Here is a 16,367-nt window from a genome sequence, read left to right on the forward strand (position 1 = left end):
GCTATGGCAGGGTTACATGAAGTAAATATGAATGTAATAGACTACTTTGTGCTACTGAATAATGCAGCTGAGATAATAAAGTCTTTGGAAGATGTTTTGTGTCATGTCTATAGGTTTATGTCTGTAAATGTGAAATGGTTAGTGGTAGGCCTACATCTCATGGCATTTCAATATATTTCTAGTTTAGTGAGCTACACTTTAGATATTTTCTGAGAGTCTTCGAGTTTAGCTGCCCCCTCCTTATATGGATAAAACATATAACAAGCCAGACATCACTGTTGAGAGAGAACTGCATTAAGTCTAACATATAGGCCTATCTTACAATAAACTTTAAGTAAAGCTGGCTATGTAACCGCATTCATTCCAGTATTGTTGCAGAGATGTTTCCTTTTACCAAGATAACAATTTCAACAATTCACTTAGCTCAGTAAGTCAGTATAACGAAACTCTGGAACTATTAGGCTATGACCAAATGTAACACACTAGACCCTTTCACAATAAACAAGCAAACAAACAAACAAAAACAGAACAACAAAGATACCCTCATATGTCTAAACGTCAGTGGAGCCAAAATATAATGGTTGAGCTTGGTTGCTTGCTAAAATATATTGGAAGAAGGCCCCACTACACTGATTGAGTAGATGTAAATACATGTTAATTCATTGGCACTTGTTCTCTCTGTCACAGAGCAAGCACACTCTCGCAGTTCGTTCACGAAACGCATTCTAGTTTATTTTATCCCTGTGGGATCAAGGGATATCAAAGACCCAAAAGTCAATAATCTCAATACTTAATGGACTTTGAGGATTCAGGAAATGTATGATATACCCATACTATTTCTTTGTGAGAGGTTATTGTGAGCCTTAAAATAGCAGTAACTGGCTAAAAAGAAAAATCACCACATCATTTGTTTAGATATTATTACTCATACTAATGCAATAATAATCAAAAGCCAGGTAGACATTTTTCATCCATTTAATTAATCAGTAAAATTCACTGAACATGGCCACTAATTACAAATGATTGGATCAAAACAGCATTACAATTTATTTGTGATCACATTCTTTTTATCTTCTTCAGTGCATTACATATTCATGCAAAGGTCACTTGACTTTCGGCACTGACAAGACGCAGTGCATGGGTTTGGCTTGCAGCCGCATCGGGCTGTCTTGCATCCAGTTGTGCAGCCACAGGTCACTAGCTCCTCACAGGCATCTGGAACTGCAGGCAGTGACATGAGTTCAGGAACAAGCACATTGTCTTCCATCTTCCATCCCATATTTTCAGGGGGTGGCAGCACCGAGGACTGCAATGGGCCTGCCGCCAGACCAAAGTCTGGAAGTGAACACTAGTGATGTGTCGTTCGTGAACGATTCGTTCATTTTGAACGAATCCTTACAACGACTCGAGAGTAACGAGTCCTCTCAAAAAAAGATTCGTTCTTTTTCTCGTTCATGACCGCGCATCGGGACAACTGGGACTGTTGCATTGGCTAAGCCAAGGAAACAGAAATGATTTGTTGAATGCAGGTCACGTAAAAATGATCCAAAGACCCGTATCCAAGAGACCCAGTCGGAAAAAGAACGAATCATTTCTGTTTCCTCTAGCTGACTGTACTGAGCCTATGCAGGTCACGTGGAAAAGGATCCAACGATCCATATCCGGCAGATGAACGAATCATAGATCCAAAGACACGGTTGTCAAAAGAACGAATCATTGAACGAAACAGACACGTTTGGCAAAAGAACGAAACATTGAACGATCCGGCAAAAGAACGAATCATTGAACGATCCGGCAAAAGAACGAATCATTGAACGATCCGGCAAAAGAACGAATCATTGAACGAAATACCCATATCCGGCAGATGAACGAATCATAGATCCAAAGACACGGTTGGCGAAAGAACGAATCATTGAACGAAAGACTGATATCCGGCAAAAGAACGAATCATTGAACGATATCCGGCAGATGAACGAAACGTTGATCCAAAGACGGTCGGGAGGTGAACGATTAGGTCATCTGCCGGATACAAGTATTTGGATCATTTTTCACGTGATCTGCATAGGCTCAGCATGGGAAGCTAGAGAAAACCGAAATGTTTCGTTCATTTTGACTGGGCTCTGGATATTTTTTCACGTAACCTGCATAGGCTCAGAAGAGGAAACAGAAAGGACTTATTAACCTAGTTCACTTCCGAGTGTCTATGGTTAGTAAGACGTGAATGATATTCGTTCACAAGAAATAATTACAGGTTTAGTTATTTTAACTTTTTAAAACTTTACTTACAGTTCAGTGCAGCGTAAATGTTTGCCGTGATCATTAAATGCTTATGTGATAATAAATGACCATTTCATCCAAACTTTCATATAATATTATTTGAATGCAGGAGTTAGTATCTGCTGGTTTACATGTAGTAACCTCCATGAAAATATGATACGTATTTGTAGTGGACGTATTTACGCCAGTGAATTGGCTATAAAATTTTAAAATGTTGAGTAGCACCCCCCCCCCCCCCCCCCCCCCCCCCCCCCCCCCCGTTAAAATGAACGAGTGACTCGAAAAAAGATTCGTTCATTTTACTGAACGAGATTCAAAGATTCGAGTCGGTAAAATGATCCGAACTTCCCATCACTAGTGAACACGCTGGATGTGAAATTTCAGAGCATCTCTGGTGGGTGGCAGTCTCTCTATGGTCATACCCTTGACAAACATGCCCAAACGGACTTCATTGATGTTGTTTGTGTTGATTGCACCATATCATTTGCAGAAGAACACTTCTGCATCCATGATGGTGGAGTCACTAAGCTCAGGACCTTCACCAAGCCCCTTGAGTAGATGGCTGTGCTGTCTAAACACATTCCAGCAGGTCTTCTTCGTGTGTCCTGCAATGTATGACGTTGAGTCACTCCCAGTCAGTGCATGGAAACCTGGAAACAGCTCAAGGACCTCTTCTTCCATCTGCAGCTTTTCCACAACTGCATGAATGGGGATGTTTTGTTTGTTTTGTTGTTTTTTGGTTGTGATCTGTTTGCCGGGGCCGTACATGCATCCACTCGGCAAACAGGAAACACATTAGATGTTGCGGTACTAAATTACAAGTAGTAATTTAATTTGTTTTTTGTTGTGATCTGTTTGCCGGGGCCGTACATGCATTCACTCGGCAAACAGGAAACACATTTGATGTTGCGGTACTAAATGCAATTAATATTTTAATTTGTGTTCGGATATGTCTGGGTGGCTGGTACAGCAGGTGATTGGTTTGTTGGCGTGGTTACTTTTGGCTATAGGGTGCACTAAAGAGGAATGTCTTAAGTCTTGATTTGAATATAGGCACGGTGTCTGCAGCTCTGATGGAGGCAGGGAGATTGTTCCAGAGGAGAGGGGCTTGGTAGCTAAAGGCTCTCCCTCCTATTGTGGTCTTTGATATTCTTGGAATTACCAGGAGGCCTGCACTCTGGGAACGGAGCAGCCTTGGAGGGCAATAGGGGACGACTAATTCCTCGAGGTAGTTTGGAGCCAGATCGTTTAGGGCTTTATATGTTAGCAGGAGTACTTTGAAGTCGATTCTACTTTTAACGGGGAGCCAGTGCAAAGAAGCGAGTACCGGTGAGATGTGTTCGTATTTTTTAGTTCTGGTGAGTGTACGAGCAGCAGCGTTCTGTATAAGTTGGAGGCTCTTTATTGTGTTGATGCTGCATCCGGACAGGAGAGCATTACAATAATCGAGGCGGGAAGTAATAAATGCGTGGATTAGTTTTTCTGCATCTTGGAGGGATAGGACCTTTCTAATTTTGGCAATATTGCGTAAATGAAAAAATTATGTCTTTGAGATCTGTTTTATGTGTGAGTCAAGTAGGAGGTCTTGGTTGATAGTTACACCAAGGTTTTTGATGTTAGTGTTGGGTGTTGGGAAGCCATTGAGTGTGGGTAAATGGGTAGATAGTGTAATTCTCAGTTGATCGGGGCCTACAAGCATAACCTCAGTTTTATCAGAGTTGAGGAGCAGGTAGTTGCTAGTCATCCAAGATTTTACATCATGGAGGCAAGCTTCTATCTTGGGTAGATGTACAATTTCATCAGGTTTCATTGATAGGAAGAGTTGGGTGTCGTCAGCATAGAATTGGAAGTTAATGCCATGTTTCCTTATGACAGCACATAAGGGTAGCATATAGAGGGAAAAAAGCAGTGGTCCAAGGACAGAGCCTTGTGGGACACCGTAGCTTACTCTGGTGTGATTTGACGATTTCTCATGGACATGAACAAATTGATGGTGATCAGAGAGGTAAGATCTAAACCAAGATAGAGCACAGCCTTTGATGCCAACGTGATGTTCAAGTCTCTGTAACAGGATCAGATGATCTATAGTGTCGAAAGCAGCACTAAGGTCTAGGAGAACTAATATTGAGGTGCACCCATGATCAGATGCGATTAGTAGGTCATTTAAGACTTTGACTAAGGCCGTTTCAGTACTGTGGTGGGCCCTAAAACCGGATTGGAGGGTTTCTTCAATTTTATTTTGTTGTAGAAAAGAAGTAAGTCGCTTAGCAACTAGTTTTTCAAGTATTTTTGACAAAAAAGGAAGGTTAGATATGGGTCTATAGTTAGCGAGATTATCGGGATCAATGTTAGGTTTTTTAAGAGATGGTTTTATCACTGCTATTTTGAAAGATTGTGGGACGTAGCCTGAGATAAGTGAGTTATTCATTACATTGAGCAATGTCTCACTTAATAAGGGAAGTGCATGTTTAAGTAATTTTGTGGGGATAGGATCTAGTAGGCACGTTGATGATTTAGATGAGAGGATCAAGGAGTTTAATTCAGGGAGGTCGGTGGGTGCGAAGAATTCAAGGATAGCACCCGGTTGAAGTGGTGTTACCTTGGCGCATGTTGGAAGGGGTGTAGGGTCACAGAGGGGGAGGAAGCTTTGGATTTGTTCTCTTATTTTAAGGATGTTATTATTGAAAAAGGTCATGAAATCATTACCACTAAAGATGATGGGAACCGAATGTTCGATTGTGTTATGATTTTTTGTTAGCCTAGAAATAGTGTTAAATAAGAACTTTGGGTTGTTTTTATTACTATCAATCAATGAAGAATAGTAAGCTGATTTCGCCTCAGAGAGTACACGTTTATATCTTAGGATACTATCCTTCCACACCATGAGAAATACCTCAAGTTTGGTGGAGTACCATTTTTTTTCTAGTTTTCGTGTGGTTCGTTTGAGTGCACGAGTCTGATCAGTGTACCATGGGGCTAGTTTTTTCAGTTTTCTTAATCTCTTTTTCAGTGGTGCAACAGCGTCGAGGGTTGAATGCAACGCATGCGTGACGCCTTCAGTAAGTAGGTCAATATAAGGTGGGGAAGTGCATATGCCATTTACTTTGCCAGCGGTAGGAGCTGAGGTGAGGGCGACGGGTAGTTTTGATATAAATTCAGCAGTAGTCCTGTCGGATAGACAACGGCTGTAGAAGTGTGTAATTTCCGATGTTGGACGGAGTTCTAATTTCATATTAAATGTAATTAGGTGGTGGTCCGAGAGGGTAGTATTTTGGGGTAGAGCTATAGGGCGGTCGATTTCTAGGCCATGTGTTAATACAAGGTCAATGGTGTGATTATGGTAGTGAGTTGGTGTGTTTACATGCTGTGAGAACCCGATAGAGTCTATCAGTGATTGGAATGCAATTGTAAGGCTATTATTTTCATTATCCATGTGGATATTAAAATCTCCCACTATCAGGATTTTATCCGAATTAACAATCAGGGTGGATAGGAAATCGGAAAATTCGGATAAGAATTCAGTGTAGGGACTTCATTGACATACATAAACACATTCATCAAATCAAAAATGAGTGTTAGTTACCTTTACTAGATGGATACCAACAAAATATTGAAAGCTGTCAGCATGCGTGTTGGCTTCTTGTCAGCAGTAACTCCCTAGTCAGGTTCCAGGCTCAGAGTAATAAAAATATAAAAAATAACTTGGAAATTGTGGAAAAAAAGGTTCTTTGTGGTTTGAGGAGCTCTAGTGACCTCCATGTCAGAAAGGTGTATAATTGGGTTTGAATGAAAGCTACAACTGTCCCCTTTAAAATGATACAAACACAATATTATTGAACATTGGGAAGTTCCCTAACTATGAGCCTAAACCAGGATAGGCAACAGCATCTCACATCTAATTTACCATGGGGGGGGGGGGGGGGGGGGGGCGTAACCTGGAGGAGGAAATATAGAAAACCTGGGGCCTTAGGGCAACCGGTGGATTCTTGTTTGGGACACCTTGAACTTTAAAAAAATGCTGGTTGCCCACATTTCCTCAAAAATTCCTACTGGGTCACATGATTCTGAAGTTACAGCCCAGTCTATATTGCGTGGTATTTAATAAACTGCCTGGCGAGCGCACGTCTCCGATTTGGGCGCTAATTCTCCGCCTCATAAAAGCATGTCTTAACCAGGAAGCGCATTTCCATTGAGTCTGAAAACGTTGATATGGCAGCAGTGATAACAGCAAGGCGAAGAAAGAAGACAGAGACAGCGCACAGAAATATTTTTTTCAACTCGTATAACACATTTTCAGTTAAATGAACCACAAATCATTAGACGGTACAGGTTAAAAGCCACGCAATACTTCAATTACTGAACCAGATCAGAGACGACATCTAACCCTTCAACCGGAGAACACATTCCATTCAATCAGTTGGTAAACTCTGGACAACATTGCAAATATTGGCATCGGATCATTTCAAACAGTTATAGCATCAGCAGTTGGTATATCTCAGCCTTCACTCAGCCAAATATTCACACAGGTACTCGACGCATTGCTACGGGCACTGGTCAATACATTTCCCCACTGCCACAGCTGAAATTAGAGACATCAAACAGGACTTTTTTTGAAATCGCAAACTTTCCAAACGTAATATGAACCATTGATTGCACCCACGTCCATATATATGTCCATATATATTGTAGTGAACCCATGTCCCTTGTAGAAATTATTAATCTCGCCATGTACACATCTATATTGTTATAATAGACAGTTTATGCATTAATGCCACCAATAGCATATTCTTTATAATCGTGTTCTTTTAAACATCTCGCTGTAGGTGGTGGCGGGCAGAACAACAATATAGCAGCGCACACATTGAATCAGGTTCAGTGATTGAGCGAACGTGAACCAATATATCTATCTCCACTTCGCTGAAGCTTCATTTTCTCTTCCTAAATAAATACCACGGAAAATGCAAAAACACTGTGCATTAATGTGCGAACGCAGTTTAAGCAGCGGTCGCAATGTTAGTAAATCAGGCCCTATGTATAGCAGCGCACACATTGAATCAGGTTCAGTGATTGAGCGAACGTGAACCAATATATCTATCTCCACTTCGCTGAAGCTTCATTTTCTCTTCCTAAATAAATACCACGGAAAATGCAAAAACACTGTGCATTAATGTGCGAACGCAGTTTAAGCAACGGTCGCAATGTTAGTAAATCAGGCCCTATGTAGGGCGGAGTAAACACAGTTTGCCCAGCGCAGATCTGGTTTGATAAATACCACGTAAAATGCGCAAAAACACTGTGCGTTAATGTGCGAACGCAGATTAAGCAGCGGTCGCATGTTAGTAAATCAGGCCCTAAATGTGGTAATCTAAATGGGTGTGGCATATTTGGGTTTTGTCTAGAGCAGCAGAATGGCTTGTGCCAGGCATGAATATAAGCCAGAAATAATTAGCCAAATATGGAGGGCTTCTTGGTCTCTCAGTTACTAGTTTGCCAGCTATGCCTTAGTCTGGTGTGGTAAAATCTCTGATAACAAGCCAGATATGTAAATGTAATAGCATGGTTAAAATGAAATTCTATAGAGCCATCGACATCATCTGTCTAACAAGTGTCTAGCTTGCAGAGCAAGTAACATCACAATTGGCCAGGAGTGTCAAACTCAAATACAAAATACAAAAAACTTTGTGCAAGTCGAGGGCCGGTCATATTCAATATTTATTGAAAGAAATAAAGAAATATATTATATGTATTTATATGTAAACATGAACTTTAGTTTAACATATTGAGGCCCATTGCATTTGGGACAAGTACCCTAAAGCTAAGGCCTATAAGCTATTGCCTATAAACATAAAGATCAAATTTCTAAATAAAATAAACATCAGTGGCATTCATTTCTTATGCCTCTCTTTTCTGCACATCACAGGGGCTTATCTGTGGTCAGTCCCACAAGTTTGTCCAAAGGCAGCCTCATTTCATTTGCACATTTGGTTACCTATTTACAGAGATCTTTCCCCGTAGTTGTGTCATGCATTGATTTAAATCCCAAAAGTGAATCTATAATGCACAGAGTGGAGTCCACTCCTCGGATGAAGATTGACAGCTCCTATCAGATATGTCGCTGCTCTCATCCACAGCAAAAGAGAAAGCAATGAAATATTTTCTCTTTCCCAATAGCTGTTGTTGTAGATCGGTGGCAAGGTCACATACACAATCCGCAACGGTGTTTCTGCACAGGCTCACATTTAAAAATGGTTGCCTTTTATCAGGGCACACGATGTCGCAAACTTTTATCATGCAAATCTTTTATCATGCAAATCTTCCCTCTGTAAAGGGTCGGGTTGCTTTAGCAATCACTTTAGGTACCACAATAAAGCTTGCCTTCACAGCAGCCTCACTTTGTGATTTGGCTTTTACAAACACAGTCTGCTGTGACACCAGCCTTCTTTTCAACTCCTCTACCTTCTGGAGCTTCTGTTTCATGTCCAGATGTTGGTACTTGTCTTGGTGTTTCGTTTTGTAGTGCCATCTTAAATTATATTATTTCATTACAGCCAAATCGGCTCTGCACACAAGACAAACAGGTTTGCCCTTTACATCAGTAAACATATATTCTGCCTCCCACGGGCCTTGAGTTTCACCATTAATTTAGATGGGAAAAAAGAGCAAAGAAAAGTGACAATAACAAAAGAACATCATGTGGCATTACAACCATTCTTACAAGAGCACTGCACTGGATCAGGACATGCCAGAGTTGGATTGGTGTTGAAAAACCCAAAAGTGCTAGGAGCATAAGCGGCACCAAACAACATGTAGAATAATGATAAGAAAAGAAAGAAAACCTAAGAACAGCAATAATTATGTGTCAGTTGTTGCCTGTGCCCATATTTAGAGTAAGGGTATACATGATATACCTTTGTTAAAAAAAAAACAGGCTGTCATGTGGGAAATTTTCCCAGGTTTTAGGTGATATGGCACGTAATGACCCAGATATCTTCCAAACCATAAGTCATTTTTTTCCCCCTTGGAATTCAGAACTAAAACTCATAAAATGGCAGAGTGTGCTGAAGAGAGTGAGTGGCAGAGTCTGGAAGAGTGTGATTTGCCTCTTGTGTCTAAGCTCCTTCATGTATTTATTCACAGCTTACCTCTTCCACTGTGACCAGATACCTTGTCAAACATGCTTCCTGGTCACATATATAAGGAAACTAAGAATGCAATTTACATACACAGTAAATGCCTGAACCCTCACTTAATATACATATTTATAAATGTATTTGTTAACAAACAGAAATATATTTTATTGTTGTGTAAAAATAGATTGTTTGCTAGGAATACACCAGATCTAATGGCAATGAAGTTGCATTCGATGGACTTGCAAGCACCACTTAAAAGTACTTATTTTTCACAAGAGATCTAGATCAAGAGTAAATCTTAACCAGCTGACTATGTGTGTCAGAGCTTGCCGTTTCACTGTTAAAAAGGATGCTTACTGGCCACTTTGCACTATCCACTGTTTTACATAGTTTGAATGGGGGACCTCTCTTATACTAATTGGATCTGTCTTTATCTGTTCACCCTGATCAAATACAGGGCTACTGCAGTTGGAATCAAGAAAGCCACTATCAGCGGTGTCAAGGTCAAGACCCATATGTGGGTATCCATCCTCAGAGTACTCAAGGGAGCTAAACGAATCCAGTGAGATCTGTTCCATGTCAATGTTTCCCACAGGGTTTAGCCAGTGCTCGTTGCTATTTCCCCCTTGCATGGTGACTAATATTCCACTAGCCTCTGGTAGCATTTGTTTAGCAACATCTTCCTCAGGGACAGTCACTGTATCAATGGAGATGTGGTGTGCAGAGCTGTTAGTGCCATGGATGGTGTTTCCTAATATACCGAGGGAATTGTGGAAGCCAAGATCCTGCAGAAAGAATGACCCGGAGCCTTGGATATTCACACTGTTAAAGGGGTCCTCTGTCTTCTTGCCATGTAGTTTGGGAGGTATGCTATTCTTCTCACACATCACTTTTAGGGATGTGCTCTTCTCCTGGAGGTCAACGTTGCTGAAGATCATGACTGGACCGACCCATCTCTGATACAAATAAGAAATATTATGAGGGCAAACTGATCACAAATCACATCTGTGAACCAATATTGCAAGACTAACCTGATTACATGGCCACTAAATGGCTCAAACAATGAAAACATGTCTGGAGTGTAGCTGAAAGCAGCTATGAGGGGGCCAAGCAAGCCAGAGTTGCCATGGAAACTTGGACATTGCTGTAAGCACTCGCAGTAAATCTCAAGTCAATTGGCGGAGATTTGAGCTCACTTGATGGCTTCGTTATTAGGCATGAATGGTTTTAAAATAAAAATAAACTGTCTGGTCACTTTTGTTAGACTTTGTTTGAAAATGATTTGTGATTAAATCCAATAGGTCAGCCACATACATTTGGAGAATTTTGAAATGGTCATTTGGGAAGTGTGCCAAATTGTGGTCATTTTTGAGATGCCGTTTTGTAACTACTCTCAGTAACTTTTAAGTATCTTTGATTTTGGAGGAGAGAAATGAACAAGGTACGTATGTAATTAGTATAAAAAAAATATTCATTCAAATCATTATTCCTTTTGCCAAATGAAAAATGTTTCTAAACAGAAAAAAATGCTTAATTTTCTCATTTTTTCAAAATCAAATCCTATAATGTTTTGGTATCATGCTGTATTGAAGTGCACTATATGATTATTCATTTAGAATATGTAAAAATCAAGAATTTCCTGAGTAAACTTAATACAATACAAAAGATGTTTGTATTATTAAGAATGGATTCTCTAACTGCTCTATAAGGTCCCCTGCTCTCTCTGTGATCAAATTCACTTCTATGCCGAAGCACAGCTCCTCTAGTGTACTGTTCACTGAACAGTTCATTGTTTCATATGTTTCAAACATTTAAGTATTCACATAATGTGTCATTAATTAATTATATGAATCTTGAATTATATCCTGGAGATGACATCATATTAAATTTCACTGATGATTTACCTTAAAGTCCCCTTCATATGTATGATAAAGGGGTTTGAAGAAATCCCTAGGATTTGGGATGCTACTGAATTGAAGTTTATTTGCCCACCTGTTGCATAACATAAAATGACAAAGAAGAGTGTTACAAGTAAACATCTCATTATAAGCTAATTTAGAACATGGTAAAAGAAGTGTTTACTGTACATGACTACAAAAGACAAAGTTCAGACCTCCTTCAGTTTCTCAGCGGCTGTATATATCTAGTGCAAAACAATTACTTTGCAGTCAGTGTTTAGGAAGCCAAGACAGGAAAGCAACCTCTGCAACTAAGAAGGCACTAATTTATCTGGTACTGTGGAGCACTGGGGTAAGAAGATGAATAATGATTCAGAATTTAAAGGAAAATGTCAAAGTATAAGAAGGTAATGCTCACATTTTTGCACAAATCATGAACACAACAGGGATCATCATCAGTAGTAAAAGGCAGTACCATTCTTGAGTCTTATCTAAAAAAAAAAAATGTTAACATCATCAAAACATTATTACATTGGTTAGTCTCTCTCCAATGTCGGCAGTGCCGTAGCTCTGCAATGATGTAAAGCTTAACATTGATTGTGTTTTAACATGTCACTTAACGGCTGAGAGAGTCCTCTTTCTCTCATACTAAACATTGACAACGCTTTGTTTTTTGTTATAAATAACCAAACATTTTCATCGAGGGCCTCCCCCTCCTTTTTTAAACTAAGTATTGCTGGGTTTCATCCTGTGGAAACAGGATTTCGCCTTGACACTGTTGCCTGTTTCTTACTTTAAGGCATTCCATTACTTGGGTTCTATAGAGTTCCTTGAAACAAGGCACTCATTCCCAATGGTGCTTCATAAATCATTCAGACTAAATAGAATAGCCTTAATATTCTTTGTTGTAAAATAAAATTGTAGTACTAGTAAGCTTTAGTAAGATATTATTGTCCACTTTTACTTTGGAAGGTGATATGATGAGAATTGTCATGCTTACCCAAAAAACCTTCCTCTGTCACCAGTTTAGTGGTGGGACTCCATTCACTCCATATAGCCTGGAATGCCTCGGGATTCACTCTGGCTTGAACATCTACCTTATAGGTTTCACCTTTCACTAAATTCTCTTTTTGGATCAATTGGGATCTACGGTCCTCTTTCACCTCATAATATATGGGTTCCTATTAAATTACATACATTAGTTACCTGAACAAATAGGACATATTAAGAGGAACAACTACAGTATTAACTGTAATATTGTGGTTGGTGAGAAATTGTATGGACATCATTATAATGAATCAATATCTAAATATATTTAGATTTTTTTTGTTCAAGCAGGATGGAAATTGCGTGTAATTACCTTCATGCTAAGTGGTCTTAACCTCACCCGATATATTAAATAACTGTTCAGAAAGTTGTCCTCGTCTGTGTAAGCCGTGCTCCATGTAAGAATGAAATCCAAACCAGTTTCTTCCAGAGTTATATTGAAGGGAGGGACAGGTTTTACTGTGGAAACAACAATGACAACAATACAATGACAAAGTGAAAAAAGCATAATATGTTAAAAGAAATAAGTAAAACAAATGAATTACTTGATTATTGGACTCGGCCCTAGTTTGACAGCGAATACTCAGCAAATATGGACTATACTGCCCAGGCGGGTTGTGTTAAACTCGATAAATTACAAATTGGATATAGGTGTGGTGGCATATCCTTCTCTGACAGGGAAAAGCATGCGCATTCACAAAACCAAATTAAAAAGGCCATTCTCCATATTAAACGTCATTGTAGCGCCCCAATTTTTTTAAAGTTGTTATTTTAAGGTAAAATTGCTAATCCTTACCCTAACCCTGAAGTAAAATTGATACATACTGTAACTTTAAACATTTAAACTAGTAAGCTATACATTTTTTGTTCCAGTGCCTAGCTCCCAAAGTTTTTAACACTAACATTTTACATGCTAGGTCTAAATCAATTCTCTACAATTGGTGTTTTTATATATTGGAATTGAACTGAGCAAAACTAAGCCACTTTGAAAACGCACCCTAATTATCAATATAGCACTGCCCACAGTGCATCCCACATTAGCATCGTTTTAATTTGTGACCTCCTCTGACACATTCTGTTCGAAAGGATTGCTCAGCAATGCTGTTGGTCAACTTGAACCAAACCCTTCACTAATGAAATCATGCCTCTCTCTGACCACACCTTTAACATTTGTCAGAAGTGTTTCTTTTTTGTGCAACAGTGTGCATACATCTTTAGTTTCCGCCAGCCGTTTTCACTGTCAAACTACAGGCCGTTAACTGAAACCGCATAAACATTCATCAACACGTACTGAAGCTCCGCAGGGGCCAACAGGTTTCTTCGGTTTCTGTTTCATGCATTTGCTTCACTCTGGTAGTGCAGTTAGTGTCAATGGCAGTCATGATATCAAAGTCTTGAGGTTTGATAGTGCACCAATGCTCTGGGTGTCTAATTTCACAACTACCATTGCTCTGATCCTCCCCATTCCTGTAAAAAACATGAACAAGGAACAAAACTTTACATGTAATACATTTCTAAAATAAATCTGTGAATTTTTACCATTTACCATACCATTCATTATGAATTGGAGGACATTTCATTAACTGAAAGTATTATTTGAGAAACATGAACCATCAGCAGCATGTACCTGCACTCAACCTCAACAAGGCAGGACGTTGCTGGTGCCAATCCTGTATTTGAGCAGTTAAGCTGAGAGATATAATCTGTGGTGCAGGACACTTCACTGACATTTGCAGCTGCAAGCACAGAATAAGGAGAAAGCTTATTATGAAGTAAACTTCATGCTTTAGAAACATTAATTATGATTGTTGATTTGTTTTACATCAATATGTATCTTTATTTTGACACATTATCTTTGACACATTAAGTTGCCATAATATGTTTAAATATTGTAGTTTTGATAAATGATCTGATATTTTTATATTTTAATCATGAATGATCCACAACTCTTACTGCAATGAATCAGTCCCAAAAAGCAAACCAAGGTAAAGGCTTCCTTTAGTACAGCCATAACAGCAGGCCGAATGATATAGTTCATAGAGAGATCCAGGCAGCTCTGGAGAAAACAAACAATAATATGAATAATATCATAATTAAATAATATAATATAATTATAAATACAATGATATAATCTAATTGGTGAGTTTTGTTTAGTGATTTCCTTTTCCATTTTTGTAGATGACATTTGATATTTATACAAGTGGGAATTTTAACTAGTGTAGTGCTTCCCAACACATAATTACCAAGGAATCAGTTTCTCCAGGAATTTGTGATTGCCCAAAATCTAAAAATGATGCAAGTTAAACAATTTCCCGCATCATTCGCAATGCCTTGCAGTTTTCTCTTGTTTCTGCAATATATCTGCAAAACACAAAAACTCTGGTCATGACTTATACAACACCAACACTCTGATCACATAATTGATTAGTCATGACTGATACAACACCAACACTCTGCTCACATGATTGATTAGTGTGGGCTCAGTTCCCCACCACATGCACTAAATGACCTTCCAGGGACGCCATATCTGTGTCTCACTTATCTTATAAAATTAGAAAAGGATAGGGCAAAATGGAACCCTCATATTCTAGACCTGAGTAAGGCAAACTGCGTCTGTGTGTTTGTGTATCGCCCACTGTACACATACTGTTCATTTGTCTGTCTATTCTGTCTCTCTCTCTCACACCCGTTTAAAGTTTTTTATAAAATGACAGCCTGATCCATAAACTGAGTTTCTGCACCAGACCTCACCCATTTTGCCCCATTTTCCTCATATCCCTGTTTTAAATTTCATGCACTTCATTATGATTCCCTTAAATTACTTCCTCCTGGTTAATGTTACACTCTGGTTCAAATGAAAAAGCCTGAACAGAAAATATTGTCTTATATTAGAGTGAAATGAAGTCTCACAATCCTGCCCAAGATCTCCTGATCCTGGTTCATGTGTTCCCTTTGCCCTGCCATGTTTTGTGTTTCATGTTTCCCCCTGTTCCTTGTCTTTGAAATCTTATTTTGCCCTGTGTTGTATTTTTGTTCCTTGTGTTTGCTTCCTTGGTTGGCCATGTACTCCTTTGTTTACTTCCCGTATTCCATTTGCTTTCGTTGTCTTTCGTTGAACTGCCTGGTATGTATCGCTGTTCCCTGCCCACTACTGTCTTGTTTAGTCCTGTGTTAAATCCTTTGTTTTAACTGGTTCCTTAACTCCCCCATTTTCCCACGGCTCCTGTTCCAAAGAAGATTACTGGGCCTTATTCGTCGTAGCTCGCTAAGCGGTTTAGCAAGCTAATTTTCAGGCTAAGATAAAGAAGGCCCCTCTTTTTGGTTTGTGGAAGCAACATTCAATAAATCACCATAGTAACATATAAATTAGCACTAACCTGCTTCAGCGAAGGCTATCTTAAGTGTAGCTGGATAAGCTCGCCACACCCCTGGAAAAAGGTGGAATCCCATATTAGATAGTTAGATTTGGCTATGCCCTACATTGCTAATGGCACAACAGGTAGGCCTATTTAAAAACCATGATGATGACTTATCAGACATTTCAGATTTCCTCCCGCTTCTTCCAGGTATCCTCTTTGAATTATGATACACTTCATGTACACAGGAGTTTCTCATGTGCCCCCCGGCTGTGTCCATGACCCTTCAAAGCATTATACTGCCCTTACAAGAATATCAAACATGTTTGCTTCTTTTTGAGGGACCTTTCTGAGACAGATTTTGGATGGCTCTCAAGTGCAAGGAACAACTAATAAGAACAATGCAAATAATGAAACAATCAATCAGTTACAGTTGCAGTCTGACTCTAAAAGGCCATACTTGCCAAAACATTTTGCAAGCAATTATAATCATAACGAGAGGTGCATTTCCGCAAGCAAATGCCAAGTCTGATTTCTCAACAGCAGCAGAGGATTGCTAACCCTTGCCAAGCAAACCTGTCATTATACAACCCTAACACATGAGCAAAAATCCGCAACCTACGTAAACACTCAGCCTCCAATCAATCTGTAACTGTAGC

At 39.4% G+C, this 16,367-nt stretch overlaps 1 protein-coding gene across 1 annotated transcript; it reads right to left on the reverse strand.

The window, feature by feature from the left end:
* Positions 1-9,760: 9,760 nt before the first annotated feature.
* Positions 9,761-14,390, reverse strand: LOC308379248 (interleukin-21 receptor-like; the record flags this gene model as incomplete). The annotated part of the gene is made up of 8 exons (XM_080856311.1): positions 9,761-10,363; positions 11,312-11,399; positions 11,724-11,796; positions 12,306-12,486; positions 12,666-12,811; positions 13,644-13,819; positions 13,980-14,088; positions 14,300-14,390. The coding sequence occupies 8 exons, from the start codon at positions 14,388-14,390 to the stop codon at positions 9,761-9,763; spliced, it is 1,467 nt and encodes a 488-aa protein (XP_080712437.1).
* Positions 14,391-16,367: the final 1,977 nt, after the last annotated feature.

This window comes from Sprattus sprattus (genome assembly GCF_963457725.1).
Source record: "Sprattus sprattus genome assembly, chromosome: 18".
Taxonomy (NCBI): domain Eukaryota; kingdom Metazoa; phylum Chordata; class Actinopteri; order Clupeiformes; family Clupeidae; genus Sprattus; species Sprattus sprattus.